General features: G+C 41.2%; 1 protein-coding gene across 1 annotated transcript in view; it reads right to left on the reverse strand.

Annotated features, from left to right (window-relative positions):
- Positions 1-19,042, reverse strand: part of LOC150083729 (proto-oncogene tyrosine-protein kinase receptor Ret-like) — a 143,179-nt gene that overhangs the window by 47,847 nt on the left and 76,290 nt on the right. The window contains exon 4 of the mRNA XM_090378589.1: positions 4,383-4,627. Within this exon, the coding sequence (XP_090234715.1) occupies positions 4,383-4,627 (245 nt within the window). The remainder of the gene's footprint in view (positions 1-4,382; positions 4,628-19,042) is intronic.

Genomic DNA, 19,042 nt, shown 5'->3' on the forward strand with positions numbered 1-19,042 from the left:
TTTAAACTACACTAGCTGATCTATGATATAAGTAGCTTGCTGTCCTAGGACATCTATTTGGATGTATTTCTTTAAGGTTGGAGTGTGTATGACGTTGCGATTCAACAGAGTAAACCAGTCTTTCCATGATAACATGTGTTTATTGATTTTGATATTTCAAAGTTTTAATTTTTCTTTGACGACACAGGAGTTGGTAGGAGTAAACTGAATTTACGTAACAATCACGTTGGGTAGACATTTTTGGATGAATGGCTTTAAGTCTATCGAGTGGATTCGACAACGGTGTAAACCAACGGAATTTCCCCAACCACTACAACTAGCGCCCCTGGATTTCTCCTTGTTGAGTTGGGAGAAAGGTAGACTGTGTACCGCTAACCTCCAATAGATTCTCCTCAACAGATATACCACTGCTCTAGTGTAGGAAGTGTTCAGCTTTTTATACTGCGAGCTGTGAAGCATAGTCCATTACGGATGGGGTGGTCAGTCGCCGTACAGCCATCCAATACAGTATTTGGGAAAATCGGGACTAACGCCAAAGGCAATTCATGAGGATATGTTCATAACTTTGGGAGAGAATGTCCCTTCCTATTCCATGGTTACGAACTGGGCAGCAGAATTTAAACGAGGGAGGGGAAAACCTAGAAGGTGACCCATACTATTGAAGACCTGCAATATTCATCACTCCAGAAAATTGTTCACAGTCTGCAGAATGTGGCAATGTGTAATCGACGAGTAACAGTTCGGTACTTTGCTAGCGTCTTGGGTATTTCATCCGAATGTGTGTTCCACGTAATAATAGAGGTTCTCGCAATGAAAAAGATATCAGCACGATGGGTCTCAAAGCTGTTGACAGCAGATCAAAAACAGGAAAACTCAGAAAAGCAGTCTTCTTCCACCAGAACAACGTGCCTGCTCACAAGTCTGTCATTTCCATGGCTGCACTGCATGAGTGCGGCTTTGAAATCTTGGACCACGCACCATATTGACCAGATCGAACACTATCGGACTTTTACCTGTTTCCTCATTTGAAAAAAATACCTGGCTGACATCCATTTTCCCACCGATAGTGACGTCATGACTGTAGTGAAAGCATTCCTGGAGGCCCAATAGCCTCCAGGAATGCATTCACTGCCCTTTTTTTTCAGCTTTTTTTTCAACTGGAATCAACTTTTTTTTCCAGCTGGAATCAACACAGTGCAGCATCAATGGCAAAAATGTATTGACTCCAAACTGGACTATGTTGTAATGTAACACGTCATCAGACTCCTTAAATAAACCCTTCATACTCAGGCCACGCACTTTTCAAACTTCTCTCGTATACCGATGAGCCAAAACATTATGACCACCTGCCTAATATGATGTTGGTACTCCACGTGCAGCCAAAACAGCTCGTACCCGGCGAGGCACGGACGCTACAAGATTTCTAAATGTGTCTTGTGGTATCTGGTACCAACACGTAACCAGCAGATCCTTTAACTCCTGTAAGGTTCGAGACACCGCAGATCGAATTTGCTGTTCCAACACAAACTACAGATTCTCTATGGGATTGATATCTGGGGAATTTGGAGCCCAGGGCACCTGGAAGTCTTTCTCATGTTCCGCGAACCAGTCTTGAACAATCCGGGCTGTGTGGCATGGCACATTATCCTGCTGAAAGATGGCACTGCCAAAGGGAAGACCGTTGCCATGAAAGGTTGTACCTGGTCAGCAATGATGTTTAGGTAGGTGGTAGACGACAGAATGCTCGACACATGGATGACTGGACCCAGGGTATCCCAGAAGAACTTCGCCCAAAGCATGACACTGCCACCATCGGCTTGTTTTCTTCCCAAGGTGCACCTAGGTGCCATCACTTCCCCAGGTAAACGACGCACACGTACCCGGCCGTCCACAGGTGCAACAGGAAACGTGATTCATCGGACCAGATGACCTTCTTCCAATCACTCACTCAAGGTCCAGTTTAGTTTCGATGCTCACATGCCCATTGTAGGCGCTGTCGCCGGTGAACCGTGGTTAGCTTGGTCACTCGGAGCGGCCTGCGGCTACGCAGCCCCATTTACAGCAGGGTTCGATGTACTGTGGGTTGTGACACATTACTCCCGTCACCAACATTCCAATTACCGGCGAGTTGCGCCACAGTCGCCCTTCGGTTGCCACGTACCATCCGGGAGAGGCTTCGCTCAACTCTAGCATCGATGAGCCGTGGTCGTCCAACACCTCGCCGGAGGTTCGTAGGTTTTCCCTCCTCGGACCACTTTCCGTAGGTACTAACCACGGCTGACCGTGAGCATCCTACCAGCCGTGCTGTTTCGGCTATGCTCTGACCCAGTCGTCTGGTTATTACAATTTGGCCTTTGTCAAACTCGCTTAAGCGAGTTTGGCCTTTGTCAAACTCGCTTAAGTCCACTGCCTTTCTCATCTAAACAACAAGAATAACACTGATTAACGGAGCACAGTATCAGGTGTTTTCTATACCGTGTCCCGACCTGCGCATGCACCGTAGTTCACCTGCAGTTGCTTCGATTTGCATACCGACTCGCTGGTCATAATGTTTTGGCTCATCGGTGTATATCTTGTCTCTAAACGGCATTTATTCGGGCCGGTGGTAATGTTGCCTGTTTTAGAGGAAAGTAAAACTCGAGTTTCCGATATGAATAAACTAGTGCAACTGTTGCTCAACCTTTGCTCAGTTAAAAAAAAACTGGGCGCATAAAAGTTCCTCTTATCCTAACAGTGAACAATCCAGGCCTTTTCCACACGATGCGAGAAAAGGCATTAATGCTGTATACGCTTGGATGTTGAATTATTGAGGTCTTTATTTCACTGCTTACTACTTGATGTATTTATAGTATTATCTATTATAAAACTTGTTAATTACCTCCATTAATTCTTCATACGGTGTGATAACTTTTTTTCCCTCCTCCCTTTTTTATCCTCTTGATTGTATTTTATTATCTGTCATTCAGCCACTTTCTGACTTGCACCAAAGCCATAAAACTCTTTCCACTGGAGGTTTTATGAGCGTTTTAACACCTTAGCCGACGTTTGCTGCTGTCGCAAGAAAGTTGGCTTTTTATCCAACCGGAAGCTCGGAATTTTCAATCCAAATTCAATTATTTTACTCTTAAGTATTCGCATAATCTTTATCCTTAATTTGGCTGTAACGACGATCCGATATAACGAGTAATTGGTTTTTGGCAACTGTCGTTATAGCGAGTTTTCACGGTAGTTTAGTTTGCGATACGATACAAGCGAAAGTTATATATACGCACTTATTTATTTATTATTTTGTTAGTTGTTGGCGCATCGGCTTCTGTGGCCATATTGCACCTCCCAAAGTTTTTTTAATTTTCTACTCTAATCCAAGCCCGAGGCGGGATTCGAACCCGCGACCTTTGGGTTGCCAGGCAGTCACTTTACCCACCCAGCTAGCCCGGTTGGCATACGCACTTAATTCCTTAAAAAGGTTTCACAATATCATTGGCCTTGTCTTTAAGCGTAACCCAAACTCACTCTATGTTAATTAATTCTAAATGATTAAAGCTGAAAGAAAGCTAGCTTCATGCGAAGGCAAAGAATCACGGAGAAGGGAATACCGTAAGCGTCGAAGTTCACGGTGATCAGTAAATAAACTATCGGAAATAAGCGGTATCGTCTGAAGAAAAACGCATGTTGCACCTTCCAGCGAGAGAGCACGTCATTATAATTTTGAAGAAAAAATTGCACAACACGCGTTATCTTTCCTCGCAATAAAGTACAACGATAAGAAATTAGAAGAGTCTTGAGGTAATAAACGTCATTGTGGTGTTATTTTAATTTCCGTATTATTTTATCACCAAAGGAAGGTTTGGAAGTTGTTTACTTCTCGCGTGGAACGTACGTGTCGCGAAGGATGAAAACTAGGAGGTTAATCACATCACGTAGTATTCCAGGCCCGAAGATATATCGCAGCCAAGTAAGAGCATAAGCGAAGTAAACAAACTCCTCTCTGCGCTCATTACGGTAATCCGGGACGACATGAAGTCGTGGGCATAAAGAATATCTGCCGACATTTTTCATGCATGTATCTGTAATTCTCTTACTTGGAGATAATAAAACTACGTTAATAAACCATTCAATAAATATAGCTGACGGAAACATAAAGATCTGAACAGTTTATTTATGCTCGTAATGAGAACAAGGGCATAACCTAGTAATGGGTTCTATTATTAGAAACTTTGCAATATGTTCCTGCCAGCGAGAATATGTGGTATTCATTTTCAACCTTGGCAGTGTGAGATTAAAGTTGAAACAATGAAGCATTTATCGCTCATATTTTATTCGTGGACTTCGGTTTTAAAGTAATTAAAAATATTAAGGCAGAATATTAACGGAGAACTCACTGCTTCGATATCTGCTGCATTGACGTCAAACGCCATATCAGCTCCAACTTGCGGATAGGGGGTGTTATCATCAACATCCTGCACTTCTATTAGTCCTCGAAACAGGTAGTTTCTTTTCTGTTGATTCATCCTTTTTACGGAACAAACAACTTGGAATTTTACCGTTGATAATGATTCAGCATCCATCTCTTTTTCAACGTATAATATCCCTGTGGTTGCATTCACTGCTATCAAATCGGTGGTGCCTACAAAAACCAAAGAAAAACATACTTGAAAATAAACATGACGAGGAAAATAACAAACATCTTTGGCAATTTAAAGAAAAAATCCTTTTACCATCCCTGTATATGAAGCTTCGCCTTCTCACAATGTTATCCTGCAGAGAAGAGACTGGGTCAGTGGTTCTCCATAACCTATTCCTCTACAGCTCTGACTGGCCTCAATATGTCCACTTTAATTATTCCACCTATCCCTGTATAGGGCGGTATTAGTGAGACCTAATGTGTGTATCCTTTTGTTTGTATCTAGTTCTAAATTTATACTTCCTGATATTCGTTTGAAAAGTTAATGTACAATGGCTATTATTGTACAAGTAGGGTGTAGCCTCATTCTGTACTCAGCAAACATGGTTTGCTATCTAGCACGTGAATCTCGTATTGACGTGCTAGTCAATCACGTATTGATTTCGTCCCGAGTTGCCTTGTTATTGCACTGTTCTAAATAAAAGAACTGTGCTCCAACGAAGAGTGCATTGCTGCTTTATTTATAGTGTGCGTGCGTCAATACCCAGACTGCCGTTTTCGACTCTGCTTTGAGTCCCATCGGTGAGTAGGTATGCCGTACCCGAGGCTATGCTCTACTTGTACTATAATGTTTATAACTCTCGTGGCATGAGGCTTTTGTCCTAAATTTCTTGAGTTTATTTAACCTGCTGCCACCATCTGGCATCTCATATATTGTGGATATATTTTGTCGCTGGGTTGTACAGGTCTTCTTCACTAACACAAGTGAGATTAACATTTGAAGGAAGTGATTTATTGTTTGTTATTTATGTTATATAGGCCGATATTTAATGGAGGGTGTTTATAATGGGCATTTAGAAATGTGACAGTGACTTAATCGAAGACATTGTGAAAAAAAAGTATAGTTCGGAACAGTTGTTCCAAATGTACATCCTCCTAAGGAAAGGCGATTCAGCGTGAAAATTTGCTTTGCAAATAAACTATTTTAGACTAGCCTAAATAGACTATCTGGCCAGAGTGATGTTTCTGCAGCGAATGATATCCGTACCAATTTTTATCTATTCCAGCATATTGTGAACCTTTTCTAGTTTTACATATGTTTTGGTGCTGGCTGGATGTAAGGAAGTCTTCAGAAGCGCATGTTAATGAGCTAGTTTGCATGTTTTTGCCTAGCGGGTAGTTCAGCGGAAAAATTCTGGGTTCGAACTCCTTTAAAACGGTTGTTGTTGATATAGGGTTTTAGGCGCATCAGAAATTTAGACTATGGTGGACTGTGAATATTATTCTGTAAATTGCATGGTCGCCTAATGAAGTGGCCGAGTTTACGGAAATAAAAAAAAATACAAATCTCGCCTTTCTGAGACTTACTAACCCTGCCACGTCGTGGAAAAAGCCCGTAAAAATTCCTTATATCATTGACGGGATTCGAACTCGTTTCTTTTTCTCCCGGTGTCGGGAGGACTGTGATTATATCTCTGTGCTACCGCGAGGGCACTTGTAACGGGAGGGACTTTATGCACTTTTTCACATCTTGGCCGAGTTTGTCGCTCTTGTCTGTCAACTCATAGGTTTGTCATAAAATTTAATAGGTGGATGAGAGCAACTTCATCCACCCATTATTAAGGTTATTGGACAAAAAAATCCGAGTTTATGTGGGGAAAAAAAAACTTGCTGTACTTGCCTGAGACCAACTAACTCAGCCGTGTTTTGAGTAAAGTCCCATAAGTTTCTCGCGTCGTTGACGGAATTCGAAAATGGGCCTTTTACAAATCTGTGAGAAAGACTGTGCTTCCACAAGGACGTAAATCGCAGGCTTACGTGTTGTTTTTAGGTAGGGCGGCTCCAGAACTCTAGTTCAATTCCACATAATACTCTGTGATGAATACAGAACTCTGTAAAGTGGCCAGAAATTAGTGTATTGTGTGTGTGTGTCTGTTGTTCTGTGCTTTAGTTGCACTTTCTACCAGGAAGCAGAAATCACGAGGAAGTCGGCTTCGTATTAATAACCCGTCCATGTCAGGAGGAGGCGGGCCGAAAACTATGCATGTACTGACGTCGAAAAGGACTAACTAAAGTCCCGCATCCATAGGAAGGCAGTAGCCCATCACCTATGATTGCGGTCTGAGGAGAAAAGAGCAAAGAAAAAAAAAAGAAAGGAAAAAAAAAAGAATAGTACTGAAATATAGAAAAGAAGAAACTGTAATACAGAAAAGAAAAATAATAATTTAAAAAATAACAGTAATATAGAGTATGAAAAAAAAAACAATAGAAAAATTACAAAAATAAAGGAAAAAGGAAAGGGAGTAGGAAAGGTAGTGGAACTATAATTGCGTAACATTATAAAGGTAGCAGCTCATTCACAGCTAAAAATATCAAAAGACAATCAATCAAAGTGAGGTTTGCCAATTGATATGCAGTGTCTAACATGAACTTACTGTAACTATTATTTACAATATCACATATTTTGAACGAAAAATACTTATAGCCAAGCTATTGTGACTATACTAACTCTGTTCCAATTTTTTTTCCTAATCAGTTATTAGAGGACTGACTTAGGAGTGAGTGACTTCCTTCGAGTACATAAAGCTTTGGGGTAATCTTGAAAATACTGAAAAACGGTAGGATCTTCGATGAATTGTGCTCCTGACCTATCAAATATTTGTGTGACAGAATTCACATATTACTTCAGATCACCATAAATCGGGAAGTAATACAACAGATGCTTCCAATCCGCTGGAGCCTCACAAAAGCAGCGGTCCGAGTCAGAAAGATGAAAATATTTAAGTTAAGCGTTGATTGACCCATGTCCAGTGATGTTTTATTTTGTGAAAGTTGTGAAGTTTTATTTAATCTGGCGAAATTTTATTATAAATTCACCCTTCAACAAATCTGCCGCTGACATTTGTTTAGCTTCATTCTTGAGATGGCGAAATCGAATTCTTCCTGGGAAAATGGCATTGTCCTAATGGGAAAAATATGAGGTACCATGGGTTCATGTTGCCTGTTTCAGCTACATTCTTTTTTTTTTCCACGTTGCCATTCTACTTTTCGTAGATTGCTTTAACGTATTTCAGTTTAAGGTTTTTTGTATATGCCTTTAAGTGCCTGCGTCTGAATTGAAAATTTCGTTTGGCGTTATAGCTGAACTCATGTGTACGTGTATAGGACGCATCTGTAACGTCGGCTCAACTCCGCCTCGTGTTCTGTGAAGAAACTCATACTCTTAGGTGTAATTTTTTTTTTGGCGCAAAATAAACAATTTGATTTTCTGTATTAAAAACACAGAAAACCTCTCAGGAAAAACTTTACAACCTCCACCGAGATCAACTATAGTATGATAGGCAGCCTAGCTCACTTCCCAGTGGTGGTGGTGGGCATCGTTGCGTTCTACTAGGGTCCCTGCGGCCGAGCAGCCAGAGACACAGCAACAGAACAAAACACAGTACTACATAAACCAGACATTAAACTTTTTTCTGGCTTTTTCAGTAGTTCTGCATTCCATCACAGAATACATATGGCGCAGATCTGGGAAACCAACGGTGACTCCTGACCCTAAATACTATGCCACTATAGCAACGGGTGTGCAGATATGGGAAACCACCGGTGGTGCCTGACCTTAAATACTAAAATACTACTACAGCAACGGGTAAAAAGGAATTTAATTTTTTTTTTAGTGGTTGGGTGTCGGCCTCTGTCCGAAAGATGCATCTCGGAGTAGATGCATCTTTCGGACAGAGGGCGCATAGGTTCTGGAGGGCGCATAGGTTCTGGGACCGCAAGTGGCTCGAGAGTTTGCGGATTAATTCAACAGAGAATATTAATAGGGACAAAGGTTTTAGGGACAGAGAATATTAATAGGGGACGAATTCATCCCCTCTTTGAGGCTACGATCCTCAGAAGGGATGAACGATTTTGTATGACGCGCTCCCGAGCCGCTTCCGGTCCCAGTACATAGGAGTACACGTGGTGATAAACATGTGATTTAGATAAACCTGCTGGTACTTAAGATGCACCGCAGTACCAGGAAGCCACCGCTGAGGAAGAAGGCTGGAGCCTTCGAAAGCTACGGTCGGTTTTATCGCTTTTAACCCGGTATTTTAATGCATTTTATTCGATGTATATATATATATTTTTTTTTATGTATTTTATCCTTTTTAGTTGCCAAGTTATTTTTAATATAGTAGTAAACATAGTTTTCAAAATTTAGTTTCCGTGTTTTATTTTATTATTTTATTTTATTTTATTATTGGTTGGTGAAAAACATTTATAATTGCAATATCTCGGAGTAGTGTTGGCATTTTGTGCTGTTATTGTTTTTAGTTGATTTTACGCCAGGGTCACCTAAAGCTGTATGGCATCAATGTTTTGTTTTCAGTTTTCATATATTCTGTTGATATGTGTTTGTTTTGGCGCATTATAGCCTTTGTCGCCTGATGTATGTGTCATAAAAACCAAAACAAACAAAACTAATGTATTTTTGCTGGATGAGAAATCAATTTTCTGAGAGTGCAGGAATTGTGCAGCCCTCGCCTGAGAAAAAAAAATCCCATGAAATTTTCTTTCGTCTGGACAGGAGTCGAAGCCAAGCCCGATTCCCAAAAAAATCCCATGAAAGTTTCTTTCGTCTGGACAGGAGTCGAAGCCAAGCCCGATTCATACTAAGGGAGGATATCGATTGCACCTATGCTACCGGCGACGGTAATTCATATGGTCATTAATTGTTTGATCTTAAAAATTTTGTTTCTGAACATGCACAGCTGGCAGATTAAAAGAGAATTACAGAGAGAGAGAGAGATTTCATATGAAAATCATTCTCATTAACAGATACTTTAATCGGAGTGTCAGAAAGTGGTAATTTTTCTCCTTCCCTGGTTATTTTTAAAAACCCATAAATGAGCTGCGATTTCTGAAACAGATAAACGTACACTGAGTGATCACTGAATTATGACCACCCCTATGAAAACTGAATGCGACCCCTTGACCACATTGAGGTACGAGAGTGCGGAGTTCATCGACCTAAGTAGCATAGATAAGGTGTCATTGGTTCAGTAGGTAGTAAAATTTCGAGCGTGATGGGTAAAAGGAAGGATTTATCGGACTTTGATAAAGGACAGATTGTGGGAGCTCGACGAGCTGGTGCCTCAATTTCCCAAACGACTGAACTGGTGGGGTGTTCGACAGCCGCCATTGTTAAAGTGTACCAGGACTTGTGTCAAAATGGTCAAACAACGATCCGACCAAAGGTCAGGGAAAGGGTGATGTTAGAGGTGAGCGCTGGGTCCGACGACTCATACAGGCGAACAAGCGAACCACTGTTGAAGAGTTGACTACCCAGTACAACATGGGCCAACCCGGAACTATATCTGGCATGACCATGCGTCGCACGCTCGCACGTATGGGCTATATACCAGCATACGACCCCTACGACATCCTCTCCTAACCAAGGTTAATCGGCGTAAAAGACTTGCTTGGTGCAAAGAGCATGCCAGTTGGACGTTAGAAGACTGGAAGAAGGTGTGCTGGTCGGATTAGTCACGTTATTTACTCCACACCGTGGATGGTCGTGTACCGATTTGAAGTCAAGAACATGAGGCTCTTGATCCATCATGCATGGTATCAAAAGTGCATGCCGGTGGAGGCGGTTGTATGGTGTGGGGCATGTTTCACTGCAGGAACTCGGTCCCCTGGTGCATGTGGAACAAAGTATAAGTCGTCTCCGTTATCGTCAACTGCTGACTGTGTACACCCCGCTATGTTACGCTTTTTCCCGAATGGCGATGGTGTCTTCCAAGATGACAATGCGCCGAGCCATCGGGCACTTGTTGTGCAGGAATGGTTTGAGGAACACAGTTCTGACTTCCAGCATATCGATTGGCCTCCGAACTCCCTCAATATCAATCCCATAGAGCACTTGTGGGACAATATGGAAAGGCATATCAGGCGTCTGGATACACCAATCACCTCCATACCTGCATTGCTAGCCGCATTACACACAGATTGGTTGGCCATACCTCCAGAAAGGTTCACATTTTGTTGAATCAATGCCACGTCGGATAGCTGCTGTACTGAGGACAAAAGGAGGATATTAGGTACGAAGTATTAGGTAGGTGGTCATAATTCAGTGATCACTCAGTGTATATATATATATATATATATATATATATATATATAGAGAGAGAGAGAGAGAGATTTTTAATTAGTGCTTTGGTTACTTTTTTTTATTATTAATCACAAAAAAACCTTACATTTGTGAAAAACAGTTTGAAATATAACAATAACATATAAAAGTAATAGAAATAAACTTCAGTAAAGTTAAAATATAGAGAATAATACAAAACATGAATGGGCTAAAACGACAGTTTGTGATATTCATTTTTAACACAAGTTTTATTAATAAAAATATCAATTTTATTTTCATTTAACAATGCAGCTATTCTGTTGACAAATTCAAATTTAAGATGATTTGTCCTAAATTTGGAGAAGGCCTAGGGGTCAATTGAAGTTAATACATGACAGTAGCAATAGAGCACCTATTTTGCCTTGAATAATCGAATGTAGAAGGAAGCAGTCAAACATATTCCTTCTAACACATAACATGGGAAAGTTAAAAATTTTACACCAATCTTTATATTTAAACATAAAATAGTCTAAATCTGATTTATAAACTTGCAAACTTAATTAGATTTTTACAGCTTCCATTGCGCTCGTGGGTAGCACAGCTGGTAGGATCACCGTCCTCCTCACACCAGGTTGAAAAGACCTGGCTTTTGAGTCCCGAGGAGAGGAACTTTTATGGCCCGTTTTCACAACGTGGCTGAGTCAGTCGGTCTCAGGCGAGGGTGGCACAGTTTTTGTTTTCCCGGAAACTCGGATTTTTCTTTCAGTAAACAGAAAATTCGCCACAGTACACACGCAATTTACAGACAGTATACACCGGAGCAATATGGCCTTAGTCGCTAATGCTCCTAAAACCCAATAACAACAACTTCCTTCATTACAGATATTTATGGAAGATATGAGATACCGTCAAAAATATTGAATCATTCAACTCACTTAAACTCTCCTGTTAATATTTCTGAAAGGCTTCTTATACATTTCTATGGGCGCTTTAACGCCATGAAATCTCTCTTCGCATTCAACATATATTCGTTGTCTCATTTTTATTCTTTTCGCGAACCTCATGAAATATTTATCTTCTAGAGACAGACAGATGGTCAGCACAATTCTCATGACGGAAGCTCTGCTCTATTGGCAAAGTCTGTCTTTTTACTGATCTCATTTAAAATCATTACTTAACAGATTTCAATATATTTTGGAGAGAAAAAATTCCATTACAAGAAGTTCTATGAGAGTTAATGGATTGTTTTCCTCGATTTGTTTTAAATATACCGTTTTACCATTATCTGTTTATACACTGAATTGTGACCACCCTTATGAAAAGTGATTGCCACCCGATGACCACATGAGGTACGAGAGTGCGCAGTTAGTCGACCTACGTATCATAGATAAGGTGTCACTGGTTCAGCAGGTAGTAAAATTCCGAGCGTGATGGGTAAAAGGAAGGTTTATCGGATTTTGATAAAGGACAGATTGTGGGATCTCGACGAGGTGGTGCCTCGATTTCCCAATCGGCTGAACAGGTGGGGTGTTCGACAGCCGCGTAGTTAAAATGTACCAGGACTGGCGTCAAAATGGTCAAACAACGACCCGACCGCAAAACTGCAAACGTCAGTGAAAGGTTGATGTTAGAGATGAGCGCCGGGTCCGACGACTCGAACAGGCGCTGCACTGTTCAAGAGTTGACTACCCAATACAACATGGACCAACCCGGAACAATATCTGCCATGATCATGCGTCGCAAGCTCGCTATACCAGCAGAAGACCCCTACGGTATCCTCTCCTAACCAAGGTTCATCGGCGTAAAAGACTCGCCTGGTGCAAAGAACATGCAAGTTGTACGTTCGAAGACTGGAAGAAGGTGTGCTTGTCGGATGAGTCACGTTATTTACTCCACACCATGGATGGTCGTGTACGGATTTGGCATCAACAACCTGAGACTCTTCATCCATCATGCACGGTATCAAAAGTGCAAGCCGGTGGAGGCGGTTGTATGGTGTGGGGCATGTTTCACTGGCAGGAACTTGGACCCCTGGTGCATGTGGAACAAAGTATAAGTGGTATCCGCTATCGTCAACTGCTTGCTGACTGTGTACACCCCGCTATGTTACACGTTTTCCCGAATAACGATGGTGTCTACGATGGTGTCTTCCAAGATGAAAATGCGCCGAACATCGGGCTTGATGTTCAGGAATGGTTTGAGGAACACAGTTCTGACTTCTTGCATATCGATTGTCCTTCGATATCAATCTCCTAGAGCACTTGTGGGACACTATGAAAAGGGCATATCAGGTGTTTGGATACACCAATCACCTCCATACCTGCATTGCTGACCGCATTACACACAACTTGGTTGGCGGCCATACCTCCAGAACGCTTCCGATATCTTGTTGAATCAATGCCCCGTCGGACAGCTGCTGTACTGGGGGCAAAAGGAGGACCCACGAAGTATTAGGTAGGTGGTCATAATTCAGTGATCACTCAGTGTATACTGTATACGATTACATATACAGAGTAGTGGCAATTATAAAAATTGTAAACGCCAGACTATCAGAAGTAAGCTACTATTAGAGTCTGTAAAGACAATTTTAAACATCTTGATCTTTTACTGCACAGCGTACTTTTGAATTATTCTTTTTAATTAAAGCGTTTAAAAATAGTTTTATATTATAAGGTTTTATATGTTCGATTTTTTCAAAAACGCACAAAGTTCAGACTCTTGATGACAGCTACTTTGGCATCTGAAAACTGAATTTATTTATATACAGGGTGATTCACTACCAGTGCGACAAACTTGCAGGAGGTGTAGGGGGCACAAAGACGAATCGGAATCACATAGCATTGCAGGGTTCGAAATGCCTTCGTCATGCGGTAGAGGACGTTGAACGGGAGGTCGCGTGAACAGCCATCCCGCTGGAAGTCAGTATTTGCGAACCGTTTCTGTTGATGAAACCAAGTAGCAAAAGTCCTCCAGAGTGGATAATCCGCAGGCTCCAATGATTGGATGCGTTGCAGATGGTATGAACTCATTTGGTTTGTTGACAGTATCCTCCATACAGTCGATTGGGAAATACCCAATCGTTGGCCTATCGCTCGAGTACTCGTACTCGGATTGCCTTCTGCAAGACGTAGGACATTCTCCTCATTGTCTGGCGTCCTCGTCTTTCGCTCTAGATTCATGGTACCTCTCGTGAAACAACCAGTCTCACGTAACCTTCTGTGCACACGTGCGAAAATCGTATGATGAAGAGCACGCCTGTGCGGGAAATGTTCCTGGTAACAAACGCAGAGCGGCGCGCCCGTTACAGTCCGCATCTCCATACACGAGGTAAGTGTAAAGTGTATTCGTGTCAAACGGCACCAGGGGTTTTCCCCCATCTCCGCGTTGTATACATTGTCATGCGACACAGAACATTGTTGAGGCCAGAGATTTAAAAGTGTATGGATTTTGTACATGTGTACTGTCGTGTACCGTTGTTCAGCTGGTCATTTAGCCGCTGGACCCCTACTGAGGCCCAACGTTGCCCACACTCGAGGTGCATGTCGGCCAGTTCAACGTTTGAATACTCGTCCATCCTACTGCCTCGGGAACCGGTTCGCAAATGCCGACTTCCAGCGGGATCGCTGTTCACGCGACCTACCGTTCAACGTCCTCTACCGCATGACGAAGGCATTTCGGACCCTGCAATGCTATGTGATTCCGATTCGTCTTTGTGCCCCCTACACCTCCTGCAAGTTTGTCGCACTGGTAGTGAATCACCCTGTATACACGTTTCTTATACACAGGGCACGCAGACCCTAAATAAAGGTGAGAACGCTAGGAGCTACAGAAAATACAAAACAGTAATAATCAATACAAAACCAGAGTTAAAGTATGTACGAAATTTACATTAAGAAAACATAAGAGTATGGTGCAAATTCTTATAGATAGATGGATTAAGAGTAAAATCAATATTGTAATTATTCAATACCTGAAGGAAACGAAACAGAGGACTACCAAATAAGTGATGAGTACGAGGAACAGGCAATGAGAAATTAATTTTATAACGAGAATTAAAATGGGGTATAGCCAAAAGTATTTCTTCAAGAAGAGATGGAGGATCGATAACAGAGTTTATGATATTGTAGACAAAAAGATGCCCATGGAGTTTTCGTCTAGAGTGAAGAGGAATGATCCTGAAGCGACCACAAAGAGCTCCATAATTTCGACGGTGAAAGGCAAGGCGATTTCGATAGCATAAGAATTTGAATTTAATCTGAATTCTCTCAAGTCTGTGAGAAAGATATTCCTGTTATTGGGACAAGATAATATCGCAATAATCAAAAATGGGAAGTATAAGCTGCTTGTAGAGAAGAATTATAACTTTGTCACTCTTGAAAACAGAGGAAGAACGCTTGATTAATCCAAGAAGTTTGTTTGTTTGTTTGTTATTTGGTTTTTAGGAGCATTAGCAACTAAGGCCATATTGCTCTGGGGATATGCGGTGGTCATTCCCTGACCTTTCCGCATCCTTCGTATTTGGTGGTCACAGGCTCGAACCGCGGTCTAATCAAGAAGCGTGTGCTACGCACTGTTGCTCCTGGCTACGGAGGCGCCAAGTTTAGAAGTGTGAGAAATTACATGATCAACGTGGGAAGAGGGATGAAGGTCAGATAGAAATAGGACACCTAAATCCTTGAACGTATCAGTACTTGCAATTAAAGAGTTTCCAATATAATAATCAGTAAGGACTGAGAGTCTAACTACACGATTTGAGCGAAAGCGACATAGTTTACATTTTAACGGGTTTAGAAACAAGTTATTTTTATTGAGCCAGAGTGAGAGGGAATCAAGACAGGACTGAAGTTCATCGCTGTCAGGTGAAGAACAAATAACTTTGTAAAGTTTAATATCATCTGCATAGAGTTGCCACTCAGCATTAACGGACTGAAATAAGGTTGACAGATCATTAGTATAAACAATAAAGAGCGGACCCAATGGTGAGCCTTGAGGAACACCATGCCAAACAGTAAACGGACCTGATGAAGTACTATCAGTTATTACCGATAGTTTACGATTTCTAAGCAGTGAATCAAGCAAATCTAGTAAATGGGATCGTAGACCACAAGAAAGATGACAGCTTGAACAGCAAAAGGTCGATGTGCACACAGAGTCAAATGCATGTGAAATATCAAGCAAAAGCGAATCAATTTGATTTCCTTTGTCCAAATTAGTTTGTAGGAAATGAGAAAACAAGGCAAGATTTGAAACAGCTGATTTCCTGTGGAAAAAAGCATACTGATCATTATTGATAAAAGGGTGAAGGAACTAAGATATTTATAAAGTAGGAGTTCAAAAATTTTCTCAATTGTATCAATTATTAGGCTTAGCTTTATCACCCTGTTTTTTTATAAATCGGGATGATATAAGCCTCTTTGAACGATGAAGGGTAATAGCCATGAAGAATACAGTAATTGAAGAGATTTGTAAGAACTGGAGCTAAAGACGAACTACTTTTCTTGAAGAAAAGAGCAGGGAGGGTATCGGGACCAGGTGAAGTGAAATCTTTAAGACGAGAAATGGCTGACTGGACGTCATCAGTAGTGAGAACTAATCTATCAAAACTGTCATTACTATTATATTCAAACGGATAACAGGGAATAGAACGTTGCTGTTCGGAAGAACAAAGTTTCGAAAAGTGCGTAGCAAAAATATTAGCAATGCCAATAGGACAGTTGATAGATATATTTGAATCATTAATTAGCATAGGAATTCTAGATCTCGATAGCCGTTTGAGATAGGACCACAATAGTATCGAATTAAAATTCTGAGTAATTTCAGCTTCAACCGAGTGAAGATAATGAGAATATTGAGATTTAGTAATTCTCTTAACATGGCGTCTAAGGGAAGAAAAGGAAAAGTAACTTTTAGTTTTGAGTTTTAAATACCTTTTGTGGAGGTAATTTTTGCGACGAATTAAATAATGCACAAGCTTCGACATTCTGTGAGGGAAGTTACTACGATTAGCGGAAGAGAATTTGATGGGAACTCAGAAATTGCAGAATGGAGGATTAAATACAGATAATCAACATAATGATCGATCGATTCAAAATTATGGATTGGAATCCAGTCAAGATTGCCCAGAAATTGATTTAACGAAGTCCAGTCTGTGTGCCTAAAGCTAAAAAAGTATCTGTCAAAGGAAGGTTGAGAAATAAAAGAAAGGAAATCTACGACAATAGGGAAGTGATCTGATCGGATGAAATTATCACCCTTAGAAATTGAGTAGAGAATTGATTCATGGGTAAAAACTAAATCAAGGTAAGAGGAGTTCCGGATGGGAAAGTTACAGATTTGAGTTAGGGCATTACTAAGCCCAAATGCTGCAAAATTACTTAGCCAGTGAATTCGGTGAACGATTGGGGTCAAAAGCAGTTGGGACATTAAAAAATCACCCAGAGTAATTGGTATTGCTTTCGGAGGTTTCAAAAAGATCGCTGCATCTATTGCATCTATAATATCCTCTAATTGTTGAATAGTGGCTAAAGAAACTGGGGGAGCAAGGTAAAAAAGCATAAGCAGGAGAAGCTTTCCTGCATGATTAACTAATAAATAGATACCTTCAATGGAAAATTGTTTAGTGAACTGCAGCACTTTGACCAAGTGATATGTAAAGATAGCAACGCCACCACCCTTCGAGTCTCGATCCAAACGATAGCCAGAATAGGAGAGAGGTGAAATTTCACTGTCAAGTACTTGTGGATATAACCAGGTTTCAATAAGGACGACTGTGGTAAAAGTTTGTTGCAGAAGGAAGAGACGAAAAGCAGTGATATTTTTTACAACACTTCTACAATTTATATAAAATAGTAACGATAATGATGACGACCTTGATAAACATCGGGGTGATAACTGCTAGCTAGTATCAGTAGGTCTGACACGATGGGTAGCAGTGCCAGAAGACGATCTGTACGGCTTAATAATAGGATCGACTGGCCAAATATTAGTATCAAATATAAGTGCTTGCTCAGATGAATTACTTAAGATTAGAAACGACGCATAGTCTGGATAACGGGTGAATAACTTCCTCACAGAGGTGTGAAGACCTAACTCGATGTTTAGAAAATCCTCAATATCTGAAGGATCTGTGGAAGGAGCAAACCGACTGATGAAAGACTGAGCCTGGCGAGGACCAGCTTGAAATCTTGAGCTGTTATTAGTTCTGAAGGCAATTAGGGGCGCTCTACTTACGTTAGATGAAGAACGAGATACGTCAGCTGATATTGTAGGCTGTTTATAACTGCTGAGGACAAGAACTGACCTGTCAAAGCGACGGGCTGAGGTGCTTTTATATGGCCATTCACATTATTCGGCATGAGTACTCCAGAAGAGCAAGTAGAATCGAGAAATATATTTGAAGGCGTAGTGGAGAACTTGACAGACAGAGGACTAGGTAACTGGGTAGCATCCAAAGACAGGTGAGCAACTTGATTGGAAGTAGTTTTACCATCCAAATGCAATAATAATGACGTGACAGGACTTATAGATTCAGCTGATTGATGAGAATCACTGAAGGAAACCTGCTTAGGATGTAAGCAGGAGGAACTGGAATAGGTTCTGTGCGATCATTCTGGATGAACTCTTTCACAATAAGAAGCATCAGCAATGGAAGATTGATTGATAGTATTTGTGGGATGAGGCTTAGGAACTTCAGTAGTCCCACAGTTGAAGGATGTGAAGAACGAGCTTGGAACGCTACATTGTACGTCATGAAGTGGTGAAAGGCTTTGGGATTTCCCAGTGGGCACAGTGTTAGACTGTAGCATAGAAAAATCTGAAGGGTGACAGTTTGTGCAGGAAGAGGATGAGACCGAAGCTTGCATAATTTCAGGATTGGTTGCTGGTTCATTACTGGGAGCCCTGGAAAGGAGAATTTTGCAGAGATACTCAATTCTGTTAAGCTGGGGTGAGACAGATGAGATTGTAGAGACAGGAGACCGATTAGAACTTGATACAGATTGAATATGAGACGACGATTGATTAGAGATTGGGGCTGAATGGGACACACTCAGAGGGGCAACAGTAGATGGAGAAGTAAAGTAGCACTTAAGGCAAATGTGAGATCCAGGGTTCTGGTGTGTACGAACGTCGTCAGGCATAAAGTTGAGACAACGCTAACATATACTGTATAGTTTTTACAGAGTGTGCACTGGACTGCAGTAAAAACATTGTCAGAACAGCAGACACAAACACAGATGAAATGGCAGATGTACAGTCTTCAGTTACAGTAGAACTGGAAATAAGTTGTGGGTAAGTCGAAG

This window comes from Mastigoproctus giganteus, chromosome 7 (assembly GCF_048544385.1).
Source record: "Mastigoproctus giganteus isolate SK-2022 chromosome 7, ASM4854438v1, whole genome shotgun sequence".
NCBI lineage: Eukaryota > Metazoa > Arthropoda > Arachnida > Uropygi > Thelyphonidae > Mastigoproctus > Mastigoproctus giganteus.